Source organism: Mustela erminea, chromosome X, assembly GCF_009829155.1.
Source record: "Mustela erminea isolate mMusErm1 chromosome X, mMusErm1.Pri, whole genome shotgun sequence".
Taxonomy (NCBI): Eukaryota; Metazoa; Chordata; class Mammalia; order Carnivora; family Mustelidae; genus Mustela; species Mustela erminea.
In genome coordinates, this window is record NC_045635.1 from 83,704,709 (window position 1) to 83,718,174 (window position 13,466).

General features: G+C 38.0%; 1 protein-coding gene across 7 annotated transcripts in view; it reads right to left on the reverse strand.

Annotated features, from left to right (window-relative positions):
* ZMAT1 (zinc finger matrin-type 1) overlaps window positions 1–13,184 on the reverse strand; it is a 35,356-nt gene extending 22,172 nt beyond the window's left edge. For 2 of the 7 annotated variants that reach the window (XM_032330695.1, XM_032330696.1), the window contains exon 1: window positions 12,839–13,184. In XM_032330695.1, coding sequence (XP_032186586.1) covers window positions 12,839–13,118 — 280 coding nt within the window. In that variant the 5' untranslated portion in view covers window positions 13,119–13,184. The other 5 variants (XM_032330699.1, XM_032330698.1, XM_032330694.1 and 2 more) reach the window with 4 other exon arrangements.
* Between the last annotated feature and the right edge of the window lie 282 nt (window positions 13,185–13,466).

The window sequence follows — 13,466 nt, forward strand, 5'->3', positions numbered from 1 at the left end:
TTTTTATTTTAAAAGTTATGTCAGATATCTTCATCTAAGCTTAATTTTCAGTATCTCTATATGCACTAAAGAGGCTTTCTTTAAAAATTGCTTGTCCAAGATAAGAATAACTATAATTAACATCATTAATTATCAGGGCAATGCAAATCAAAACCACAATGAGTTATCACCTCACACCAGTCAGAATGGCTAAAATTAACAAATCAGGAAATGACAGATGCTGGCGAGGATGTGGAAAAAGGGGAACCCTCCTACACTGTTGGTGGGAATGCAAGCTGGTGCAACCACTCTGGAAAACAGCTTGGAGGTTCCTCAAAATGTTGAAAATAGAACTACCCTACGACCCAGCAATTGCACTATTGGGTATTTACCCTAAAGATACAAACGTAGTGATCCGAAGGGGCACGTACACCCGAATGTTTATAGCAGCAATGTCCACAATAGCCAAACTATGGAAAGAACCTAGATGTCCATCAACAGATGAATGGATCAAGAAGATGTGGTATATATACACAATGGAATACTATGCATCCATCAAAAGAAATGAAATCTTGCCATTTGTGACAACATGGATGGAACTAGAGCATATCATGCTTAGCGAAATAAGTCAAGCAGAGAAAGACAACTATCATATGATCTCCCTGATATGAGGAAGTGGTGATGCAACATGGGGGGTTAAGTGGGTAGGAGAAGAATCAATGAAACAAGATGGGATTGGGAGGGAGACAAACCATAAGTGACTCTTAATCTCACAAAACAAACTGAGGGTTGCTGGGGGGAGGGGGGTTGGGAGAAGGGGGGTGGGGTTATGGACATTGGGGAGGGTATGTGCTTTGGTGAGTGCTGTGAAGTGTGTAAACCTGGTGATTCAGACCTGTACCCCTGGGGATAAAAATATATGTTTATAAAAAATAAAAAATTAAAAAGGGAAAAGAAGCAGCTCAAAATATGGATAAGAGTTAGGAATCAGTTGCAGGCAAGAGGTCATTGAGGCTTGAACCAGAGGAAGGGCAGCAGGCACAGAAAGGAAGACATGGACATAAGAGACGTAACTATCAAAACCAAGGGGCATAAATCCTGAGCTTAGAACTTGCTATGAATATGATAAGCTTTTAGATCTATCACATTTAAGCTTACAAAATGTTCCTGATGCAAGAAGCAGAACTTTGACCTTAAATCAAATAAATTCACCCACAATTACTTGTCAGTGGGTGTTCTTTGTGACTGTAATATAAAGAATGTGCCGATGTTCTGACTTCAGTGAATCAAAAACTAAAATATACAAAAATCTGTATTTTAATAAGAAGATACTGGAATGATGATGCAGATTAAAATGTACTTAGGAGGACTGACCCTAATTTTCTTTAAATAGCATGCTTTCCTAATCAATTCAAATATGATAAAATCTACATTCAAATTTTCAGGTACAAATCTTCATGTAAAAATTATTCTCAATCAGGGTATCACATCAAATTCACATGCAGTTTTTCCAAAATCATACATGCTGAACTAAAAATCTCTGTGGGTGGTTCAATCCAACCACAAGTGATTCTGATAATCAACCATGTTGGGAATCACTGCCCTACAGGACAGGCTCAGATCCTTACAAATAATGGCTGTCCAATATCTATTTGGTGACTAAGCTGATTGATATACAGGTTCTGTCATCTATGATACTTATCAAGCTAATTGTGCTTTAGTCTAACCTGAAATGATTTTTGGGAAAAAAAAAAGAACAAAAAGGAAAGAAAAAAAGTATTCCTTGGCACGACCTCAAATCTATATAAATCTCTGGAGTTGAAGCCCAAGAATTTGTGTTGTTAAATATGGTCCCCCAGGTAATCTCTTAAACAGCCTACCTAGTGATGCCAGTTCAACTTTTCACAAAGGTAGTTCCAACCCTGGCTGCACATTGAAGTCTCCAAGTTATTTTTTTAAAACATACCAATACCCAGACTCCATCAAGACCAATTAACCAGAATCTCTGAGAGTGGTTCCCCATCATAGTTTCTTGCCCCCCCCCAACACCATTTCTTAAAGCTTTCCAGGTGATTTGTTGCTGAATCTCTTGAACTGAAAAATCTGTTTTCCTGGAGGGGGGCAGGTCTCAAACTTTAGCGTTCATCAGAATCACCTGGAAACTTGTTAAAAGATTAATTGATTATTGGGTCCCATTCCCAGAACTTCTTATTCGTAGTTCTGGGGTGGGGAACCAAGAACATACAGTTTTTTTTTTTTAACAAGTTCCCTGGTGATGCTCATGCATCACTGCTGAGCCTCATACTGTCTCAGAGCTTCCACTGGTCCTAGTTCTATTCCTTAAAGTCATTTTAAGTATAATCCCTCTCCTAAAATTGCAATCCTCAAATATTTTAAGAGAATCAGTACATCTTTATTCCCGCCCACCTTAGCTTTTTGTGAATTGACCCCAGTTCTGTCATGTAGCATGATTTCTAGTCCTCTTACTAGTTTTCCTAAATCCCAGCCATTCATAAAGTGTAACTTAAGCACAATCACCCTTAATGGGGTCACAATAACTACAAACTAGTAAAATGAGATCATCACCTCATTTTTTATTATAATGAGAATGCATAATATAAAATTTACTATCTTAACCATTTTTAAGTATACAGCTCCTTAGTGTTAAGTGTATTCACCTTTGTTTTGAATATTTCTCTTCTATAAATATAGCCTAATTTGCCATTTTTTTTGGTGGGCATATCATACTATTGGCTCATGCTAGGTTAACTTTTGACTAAAATACAACCTTCTCTTTCACCTTGAGCTAGTTAAAGTCTGCACTCCAGGACATAGTTATATGGAAAGAAATTTTTATGGCTCCCTAGAAGACCCAATACACTTATATTTGTCTCATTTAAGTTCTCCTTTGTTAGATTCTACCAATAATTCTGGCCTTTCAAGATCTTTTTAGATCCTGCATTTGTAGACAGGAGGCTTGTAGAAACTGGCTTTTTGCTGAGAACAATCATACATGATAAGGTATTGTTTTTTCAGAGGGCATCCCACACTGCCAAATTTTCTTCAAACTGCATTTCCCCTAAATTTGACATCGATGTAATGATTGCTACTTTCTAAGGTTATACCTTAAGATTGGGAAGGTCAAGCTATTTCTCCAAAGTTACATAGTTAGTAAGTGCCCAATTCTGCCCAGGATTTCTCTGAAAGGTAGTTGCTTTTTTAATAAAGATTTTATTTACTTATTTGACAGAGAGAGAGAGATCACAAGTAGGCAGAGGGACAGGCAGAAAGAGAGGGGGAAGCAGACTCCCCGTTGAGCAGAGAGCCTGATGTGTGGCTCGATCCCAGGACCCTGAGATCATGACCTGAGCTGAAGGCAGAGGCATATTAACCACTGAGTCACCCAGATGCCTCCCTGAGAGCTAGTTCTTAATGAATCTTGGAACACTGAAAAAAAATTAAATTAAATAAAAATAAAAGCCAAAGTCTTGAATGAGAAACTTCCTAAGTTTGGTATATATAAGAAATACATGTCCAATTCACAAGAGATGCTAAAAAATGTTCCTTTAAACCCCGCTATACCCCCATCCCCACCATTTGAGACACGATTTTTAGACTCCCAGAAAAAAATGACCTATATAGCCAATTCTGAAAGTGGGAGAGGAAATTGGTGATATTCCCAGCCTGTCTCAGGGGGAAGACCTAGAGGACAGGCCAAATTCAGGGAATAGATGTTAAGTGAGGGATCATGTGAATAAATGATGTTGGCTGTGAGGAAGATGGCTGGAACAGAAGCTAATGTTTGTTGTGGACTCACTATATGCCATGAACTAAAATAAGTGTTCTCACAAAGTAAGTGTTCTCACCGGGGCTTTGGAACTGATTCTGGTAGGAACGAATAGCTGAAGAAACTTGACAATTTGTTTCTTCCTCTTTTTCCTTTTCTTCTCTACACTCTCTTTACATCTTTTCTCTTTATATACTGGTCAGAATTTGAAACAAATGTAGTTTTTTTGGTTGGTTGTTAAATATGGCTTATAGAGATTCTTAATTCCCAAAGCAGTAAGAGCTGTAAAAAACACTAGAATGAGAGCCTGCATTAGCCTTTACCCTATTAACTAGCTATATGACTAAGAACATAACACAATCTTCCAGATACCCATTTGTGAAGTTTCTTTGTACTTGACCATATACGGGTTGATAGTTATCAATAAGAAAATGTTGTATTTTAGATACAAATACATAGAGAAGCAAAATTTTGGTGGGGCACTTATAGAAGGATCCAAATATCTTAGCTTTTTCCAAATAATAAGTCTATCAGGAAACACAAAAGATGATTTGAAATTTTAAGCAGTGATAGTTGTACAGACTTTAGGGCCTAAAAATTCAAAAGGTCCCAATATTTCTTCCCCTATTCCTCTGTTATCTGCATTTTCTTATCTATGCCCCAACCCTAAAATTGATTCTCTCCAAGGCATGTTTTTGCAAAAACATACACAGCACTTCTATTACTAAATATAATGTTTTGGTCATTACAGTTAGTGTCAATAATTTTTTTTTTAGCAAATTAGGGTATTATTTTGGTTATAATTTAGGTATAAGTGGATCAGTTTTCTTTTCTGACAATGTATACACCAAATTCATGGCAGAGGGTCCTGTATCTTCCAATCTAATTTAGTTAGAAGTTAGGAGAGCTAGGGTTAAAAATGTAAGTAGATTACACTTTAGAATATCAAATGACAAAACAATAAATGCTGTGAAGTGTGACTTCATTCCTCATCTGCAGCAAGTAAAGTTCTTTGAACATGGGAAGATAAATATCTTCCAATGTTGCTTTAATATTCCTAGAATAGTACTTCTCAACTGTTCTTCATTCTCTGACATATATGAATTTTATATTCCCTCATAAATTTGGAAAAGAAAAAAAATAAATTTGGAAAACAGATATGGATAGGGGAGAAAGATTTTATACTCAGAATCAAAGCCCATCTTAGTGTAGCTTGATTGCAAGATCTTAGTGATATAATGGTGCACTCTCAAAGGAAGACTGGGATATACGGTCTTTGAAACATAGGAGTTTCTCATGATGATAGCACTTCTTTACATTTTACCATTAAAAAAAAAGCAATAGGAAATAGGAAAGCACTATCAAAAACTAGGTTCAAAATGGAAAGAGAACTAAGGCTGATAATGGAGTTACAGCTTAAAGGATATGGAACAGATGAAATAAAACCAATGTTTAATGTATACTCCTGTTTAAATTCAGAATATTAAGAGAGTAAAACAGCTTTGCAATGCTGTCCACTGTGGTCACAATAAACAGTACAGTTCCTTAGGTTGTCAACTGTTAATATACTAAGAATATCTTTTAAATATTTTATTTTCCAGAAATTAGATACACCAGAAAATTCTTTAGGTTGGAGAAATATGGTCATATAGCAAAACTCTGACCTGCCAGTACAGAGTTCCAGTTTGGGACAATGAAAAATTTCTGGAGATGGATAGTGGTGAAGGTTGCCTAACAACAGGGATGTATTTAATGCCACTGAGTTGCACACTTAAAAATGCTTAAAATGGCAGTTTTGCATTATGTATATCTGGCCACAATAAGAAATGTAATAAAATACTGAAAAAAGTTAAAATAAAAGACAAAAGCAGCTTCTCCTCCCTCAACCACAGCATGAAGGGCAGGCAGTTGCCCTGCAGTCAACCTATCACTCAGAGGAAAATGCATGAGCAAGTAATAAACCTTTGTTTTTCTGTTATCACCTAAGTGATCCTCTCTTGAATAACAATTATGAGTTAATTAATTAATTTTCATAAGGGTTATTTTGAATGAAAGAGTGGTTTTGTGACAAACCATAAATGGGATCTGATATGAAAGTTCAAGTATCTGGCAATCCTACAATTTGATTATATTTTTGTATGGTGTTAGCCTTTGGTGAGAGAAAGAATCAACTAATTTTCTATTGATGAAAGTGTTTAGTCTTTTTTAAAATTTTACTTACTTTTCAGAGAGAGAGGGAGAGCACAAGCAGGGGGAGTGGCAGGCAGAGGAAGAAGCAGGCTCTCCACTGAGCAAGAAACCCAACGTGGGACTCAACTGGAGGATCCTGGGATCATGACCTGAACCGAAGGCAGACACTTAACTGACTGAGCCACCCGGGTCTCCCAAGTGTTTAGTCTCCTTATTTCTTTCCTACAGGAATGTTTACATGATTTGAGAAAACAAAATTTTCGTAAAAATTTGGAATGGGCCAAAAAAACTATGACCTACAGCAGTGGGTAGTAGGAAGAAAAATAAGCTTTTGAGTTGGTCAAATAGATTCAAATCCTATCTCTACTTCTAACTATATATCCTTGAGCAAATTGTTTAACCACTCTGAGCCAGTTTTTTTTTTTTTTTAATCTAAAAAGTACAGAAACACAATGTCTCTCCCAGGACATGGTGATTATTAAATGAAACAAAATTAAAAAAAAATGTTTAACACACATAATCACTTGATAAAGTATGCTTGTTTACTAATTCAGTAGATCAAAGTTTTACTTAACATTATATATAATAACTTAATTTCAGGGGTGCCTGGGTGGCTCAGTCCTTAAGTGTCTGCCCTTGGGTCGGGTCCTGATCTCAGGGTTTGGGATCCAGGCCCACATCTGGCTCCCTGCTTGGCTGGAAGCCTGGTTTCACTCTCCCACTCCCCCTGCTTGTGTTCCTGCTCTTGCTCGCTTTCTCTCTCTGTGAAATAAATGAAGGACATCTTTACAATAAGTTTATTTCAGATCAGAGTAATTTTAGAGATCATCTAGTCCAGCGTTTCTGAATCTTAGCACCATTGTCACTTAGGCCCACATAATTCATTGTTGCGAGGGGCTATTCTATGCATGGTAAGACATTTAACAGCATCCATCCCCAGCCTCTACCAAGTAGAAGTTGGTAGCACTCCCCAGCTGTGACAAACAAAAATATCTCCAGACATTGACACATGTCCCTTATGCAGCAAAATTGGTTCTAGTTTATAGACAGATTTAGTCTACTGTTCTCATTTCAAAGTAAGGAAGCTAAAAAGCCCAAAGAGGTCATAGGAAACAAAGGATTGGGGAAGTTAAATTACATGATTCCAGACTCAGGTGGATTTGGACTATGAAGAAGTTCCAGAAGTCTGAGAAGAGGCATTAGTAACAGCTGAGGGATGTTTTTAAATAAGTGAAATACAAATATAAGTACCAATAATTAACATCCTGTGGATTAGAATCTCTTATGTTGATACAAAAGTATTCAATTCAGCTTGTTATCTGCCTTTGATGATACAAAAAGCACAGAGGATTCACTTCCAGAAACTCATTTTTAGAGAACTTTGTTGGATTGTATCTACTCCGAATAATTGCATTATTATGCTAAAGTAAAATACCCTTAACTTCTGTATCCAAAAATGCAAATAAGTGTGAAATCCAAATTATCCTATTTGAAACTTTCTTATAATACTATTAGACAACACCAGATAATTTAGGATGTAATAGATTTTGTGATAAAAGAAAAATATTTATGGCCATGAGTCAGAAAAAAATAATGAATCTATGCCTACAATTTGGTCCACTCTCACTAATGAAATTAAAAAACATACAGGATCTGGGGTGCCTGTGTGGCTCAGTCAGTTAAGTGTCTGACTCTTGATTTTGGCTCAGATCATGATCTGACAGTGCTGAGATCGAACCCTGTGTTGGGCTCTACACTGGGCGGGAAGCCTCCTTAAGATTCTCTCTCCCTTTTACACCAACACCCTTCCCCAAGTGCCAGGCACCATGGCTGCAGGCTCTCTCTCTCTCTCAAAAACAAACAAAACAAAACAAAACCAACCAAACAAACAAACAAAAAATCCATACAGGATCTCCGAGGAAAGGAAGATTGTAACATCCTTCAGTTTTAAGTATAAGAACTTTCTCTGTTCACTCCAATGAAATGTTCTTTGGTTATCTTGGTAAGTTTAAGCTTATTCAAAATAGATGATTCTATATATAAATGGCTACAATTAAAAAAGGAATCTTACTTGCGTTTGTTGCATGACAATTAGATTTAGTTGTACAAAACACTAAATTTCTTCCTCAAGACAACCCATCAGATGTGTTTGGCAATAACTAGCTATTAACTGCTTTAATGCTTTGTTGAAGTGGGAATTTCACAGTCCAACTGATCTTGCAAAAAAACCCAGCATCGTAAAAAATGTCTTTGCATCCTATTTTAATAAAGTGACAAGAATGGAGCAAAGCTCAGAAGAGTTGTCTGCAATAATATAAATATAAATTTTACTATTAGTCTCAGATGTAGTCAGGTATTAATGAACCAGAGAAATCATCATTTTAATTCTGCAAAGAGCTTATGTGCTTTTTCTCCATGATTACACCTTTTGAGACAGCCTCCCTCAAACATTTTATCTTAAAACGATTTTTTAATAGCTGATTTGACCTTTACAATTTTTTAATACCATCATATATAGAAAGATAAACAGGGCTCAACACTAAGTTAAAGTGGAAAATGGAACATGTTAACCTTGCCAAGGTGTTTTAACTCTTTTCCCCCACTAAATGTCACAACCCACTTAAGGAGTCTTCAGAAAGATTATTTGTGCCAGAAATGCAGATTTGTACCTGGGAGCATTATGAACACTCAGTTAGAATGTTATCTAGTATCCTTACTTTCTCAGTTTATAAGATTATTACTTGACCCACAAATTTGTCAAGTTTAGCTATTTTACATAGATTGTTACAATAAAAACATAATGAAGGCTTTCCTATAGCATATTGAGAATTACAAAATACAACGTAATTAAAGAAATAGCTGGGAGTACTAGTTACATGTTCAGTATTAACTCTGTCTTTATTTAAACTAAGTCCCTGACCTTCATAATTATTAGCACTCTGTGGCTCATTATCTCTGGAATCCTGCCTGTTTGTAAAGTTATAAAATGAATTCAAGTCCTGTGTATATTTACTTGATCCTATGACAACTACTTGGTGTCAGAAAAGTACCATGCCACAGGTTAGTAAATGTGAATGGATCTCCAAGACTAGTTTCAGGTGGAAAAGAATCAAAGTTCATACCCTAACAGATATGTGATGAATACAGGAGGGGACACACTTAGTATTATCATATATTGACACCTAATTAAGGACAGGGGGTCAAAAACGAGTAAGTGGTCATTAACCTCGCTCCAGACAGCCCCACCCTGCCAAATGTAAAGAATTAAAAATTAATTCTAACAGTTTGCTAATTATTCCTTTCTAGATACTACATTTATAATATAATGTGTTTTAGTGTGCCTGTAGTATGTAAGACACCATGGGCAGAATACAGATTTATAATAAACAATGGGGCAGTCCTGATAGTTTAAGAGTTTGACAAGTGTTATTTAAAATTGTATTTTTCCCAGTTATTTATTTATTCATTTTATAATTTTACTATCAAGCACTACTATTGAGCTCTTTAATATAGCCATGTCTAATCCACCTATATCCTCATCACTTAGCGTAGTGCCTGGCACACACACACATACAGTGTTAAATAAACGATTCCTGAATAAATGAAGGAAAGGCCATTAACTAGGTTTTCTTATGGTGCACTAAACTTTACTGAATAACATGGAGACAAAGGTAATTGTTGGGTAATTGCTATGCAAACGGATTATTAACTAAATAAAAAGCCAGCATGTCCTCCAATCTAAAACACAACCCACTTAAAAAATTATTTTTCTTAAAAGTAAGAGGTAAATAAAAGGGATTTGTTTTCATTTTGATTTTTACTATGATTACATTGGGACATCAACACTGGGTGAAAGTTCATTTTTGAGCCATTAAACATTTTTGAAAATGTTTTTTAACACTTTCAAAATTGAATGAAATTGAATGAATTGAATGAAAAATGAAGTGTCCTGGGGCGCCTGGGTGGCTCACTGGGTTAAGCTGATGCCTTCTGCTCAGGTCATGATCTCAGGGTCCTGGGATCGAGTCCCGCATCAGCCTCTCTGCTCAGCAGGGAGCCTGCTTCCCTCTCTCTCTCTCTCTCTGCCTGCCTCGCTGCCTACTTGTGATCTCTCTCTGTCAAATAAATAAATAAAATCTTTAAAAAAAAAAGAAAAATGAAGTGTCCTATAAAATCTTGTGACTCCTCTTACTACGAATTATGTATTTTGTCATATGCCCATTTACTTGGCATTTCTTTTGTTTTGTTTTTATTACCCAATTTCCCATTTGTAACATTGAAAGCTTTTCATCTCCTCTGCTTGGCAATTTCTAATCTCCACTAACATTTGCTCATTACCAACCCCAAGAAAGATGTTGGCTATAGTTGAAAATAGTTTAGCAAACTCCTGATCAAACCACTTTTAATGGATCTATCTGAAGTGGACCTATAATAACTGGAATCCTGACAATTCTTTGTCACTGTTTAGACCAATTTCCTAACGAAGGCTCAAAAAACAAACAAGCAAAAGATACACCATTAAGCAACATTTTTCTTTCTTCTCCTTTACGTATTATTGTACTACTGGCAACCATTTATAGTCTCTATAAATACCTAAACAAAAATATTTTTGAGACCTAACAATGTCTTCGATAGTGTACTGTATCACATATTTATCTTTTGTTAAGTGGAAAGATAAGAGTTTTGGTTTGGAGTGAAACATTAATGAAGGATATTTACCTAAAATGAAATGGTAAGAGGTAACTTTTAGGTAGCAATTATATTTGGTTTTTCACATCCTAGTAAACGGTCTCAACACTAACAACACGATTTCATTACTCACTGAATGTCAAATGGGAACTATGGCCAAAGTTTCTCAGGGCTTATGAATTACTGTCCTACTACACAGCCATGGAAATGCCATCGAGAGTATCAATGCAGAACTGCAAAATCATGGTTCATATTTTCAGATCTGAAATCAACCTTGGAGTCTGGCTGGTCTAAAACCTCTATTCCAGAAATTTCAAAACCCAAATTCAGGAAGTTTGTGATCTGTTCAGGGTCACAAAATCTAGTATATGAACAACAGAATCTAAGTTCACTGCACCACTTACCTATGCTAGAGCTCTCTTCATTTTGCCAGCTAGTAATAGTATTTACAGGGTATTGCTGCTACTTTATTAATTTCTATCTCTTAAAGCCATCAATACATAAATACAAAGATACTATAATCAAGCCAGTCACAAAGGCAGGCAAAAAGCCATTTGCTCCGTGAGATATCCATGAGATACTGGAATACTGGAGATACTGTGGAAAGGCCATGACAGCCAGACTGAACTGTGATCTCAAACACCTCTAAAAATTGTTCTTTCCTTCTTTCTAGTTATACATAGTTTGGTATAAAAACAAAAAAAATCCAGATTTCATATTTTGATCCTGAAACAGCTGTACAAATCCAGACTGACTAAAGACACTACAGTCTTTCAACAGTTGCCTTCAATAAGAGAGTTAATAAGTAAAAAGACATCACCATTATCACAGTGTATTTCTGACTTCCATATTAAGTAAGTGGCATTTATGTAATGTGCCTGTGACCAATATTATAAAGGATTTTTTTTACTGCTTTGCCATTCCTCCAAAGTGAAAGGTGTGAAAGGTTATGAAATAGCACAGAGAGATGTACCATTTAAAAATGTGAAGAGAAAATCATTTTTATGGGGTAATTTTAATGGGGTGTCCTCCAAAGAAAAAGGAACTTAAATTATTCTACTTCATTTTGTTGTCCACATCTTTCACTTTGGAGGCCAGTTAGCAACATAAGGTAACACACAAATACTGGAAATTAATTACGAAATTGACGATGGCTAAATGCTTTACTGAGCTCTTCTGCAGTGGAATCGCTCTCAATAATCTAAGAAGCATTTTCAAGCACTGTTTTAAAACACATTTCAATGGCAAAATTTACAGTTTGCTATTATTAGTAGTCTGTTTACTAGTATATAGTATTTTGTGTTAACTAGAAACCACTTATTACTGAAATCGCCAAGAAATATCTTTTTATGTTAGGAGTAGTATGTGTTGGCACGTACAACAGCACTTATTAAAATCAAAATCATCTCAGAGATGGGCCCCTAAACCTTGCTCTACAAGGTCACACTCTCAAATAGCCAAAGAAAACTCTCCAAAGTGATTTCTGAAACCTGTGCTTTTACCACACTACTCCTTTATTCTTTTCTTAGTACAACGCCCTCCACCAGACCCTATGATCCTAAAATCTAATAGCTCCTATTTTAAAGCTCAAGTATACACTCTAACCTTCCCAGATTCCTAACCTCCTTTCTCTTTAAATACCCTACTCCAAGTTTCTACACTGCAGGACGAATTTCACCAAATGGGGTTTCCTCCCTCTTACTTATTTCTTCGGCCTTTTAAAAAAATCTCTGCCCCCTTTCTCCATCAGTCCTCCTTCCCTTTTCCTGACCGTCCAGTTCCACAGCACTTCTACCTTGCCTCCTCTCTCTCTCTCTCTCTCTCTTTTTTTTTTTTTAACCAAATCGCACCTCAGCTTCGTAGACCATACTGAGGCACCCTCGCTGGGAGAAAAACTATGTGGTATTTCTCTTCCCTTCGAACTCCTGCCTTGTGAATACCTGCAGCTCCTTTTCCTGGGGATCCCCTTCATCCTTTGTGGGGGCGAAGTAGGGAAGCCCCTCTCTGCTTCGGTCCGTCTTGCACACTCGGGGCTACTACGGCAGGGCGGGGCGGGGCGAGCTTGGCCTTTACTGCGCCACAGCAGGTGGGGGGTGGGGCGATGGCTAACCGCGCCCAGTCCGATCTCGGACAGGCTGAAGAGAGGCAGCGAAGGAGATGGGGCCGCTCCCACAGCCCAGGACGGGAACTCACCTTCTCTGAGGCAAGGGCGGGTGTCTACTTTAAAACTACTGCCCCCCCTCCCCGCCGCCGCCATAGTGGAGCCGCCAAAGCCGCCGCCGCCGTCGCCACAGCCACCGGCAGGCGGGCTGGCAGAGGTGGAGGTGGCGGAGGAGGCAGGCACAATCACTGCCGCCGCCACCGCCGCCGCCGCGCAGGCGGTGGAGGAGGAGGAGGAGGCGGCAGACACGGTAGCTTCCTGAGGGGAAGACTCTGCCGCCAGCGGCGTAACTGTGCTCGGCGCCGCCGCCATCGCAGCGACGCGCGGACAATTGCACTTGCGCCTCACTCCCGTTAAGCTCTTTTAGCCCCGCCTTCCGTTTAGCCCCTCCCCCTTCACCCCTCTTTTCCACGCTTCAGCTCGAGCCTCGTTCTCGCTCCTTCTCCCCACCAATAGGAACTCTTTAGACCCGCGGGCTGCCCCTCCCCCTTCCCCACCGCCTGGCGTCACTCGTTTCCCTTTGGAGGGGAAGCGATGATGGCCAAGGGCAAAGGGCAAAAAGCGCGGGATGTAAAAGCACGTGGGCCTCACACAGTGAGGCCTCTTCCTTTGGAGGAGCTGATCTAAAACCAATTTAAGGTTTAAAAAACGTCTGGAAAC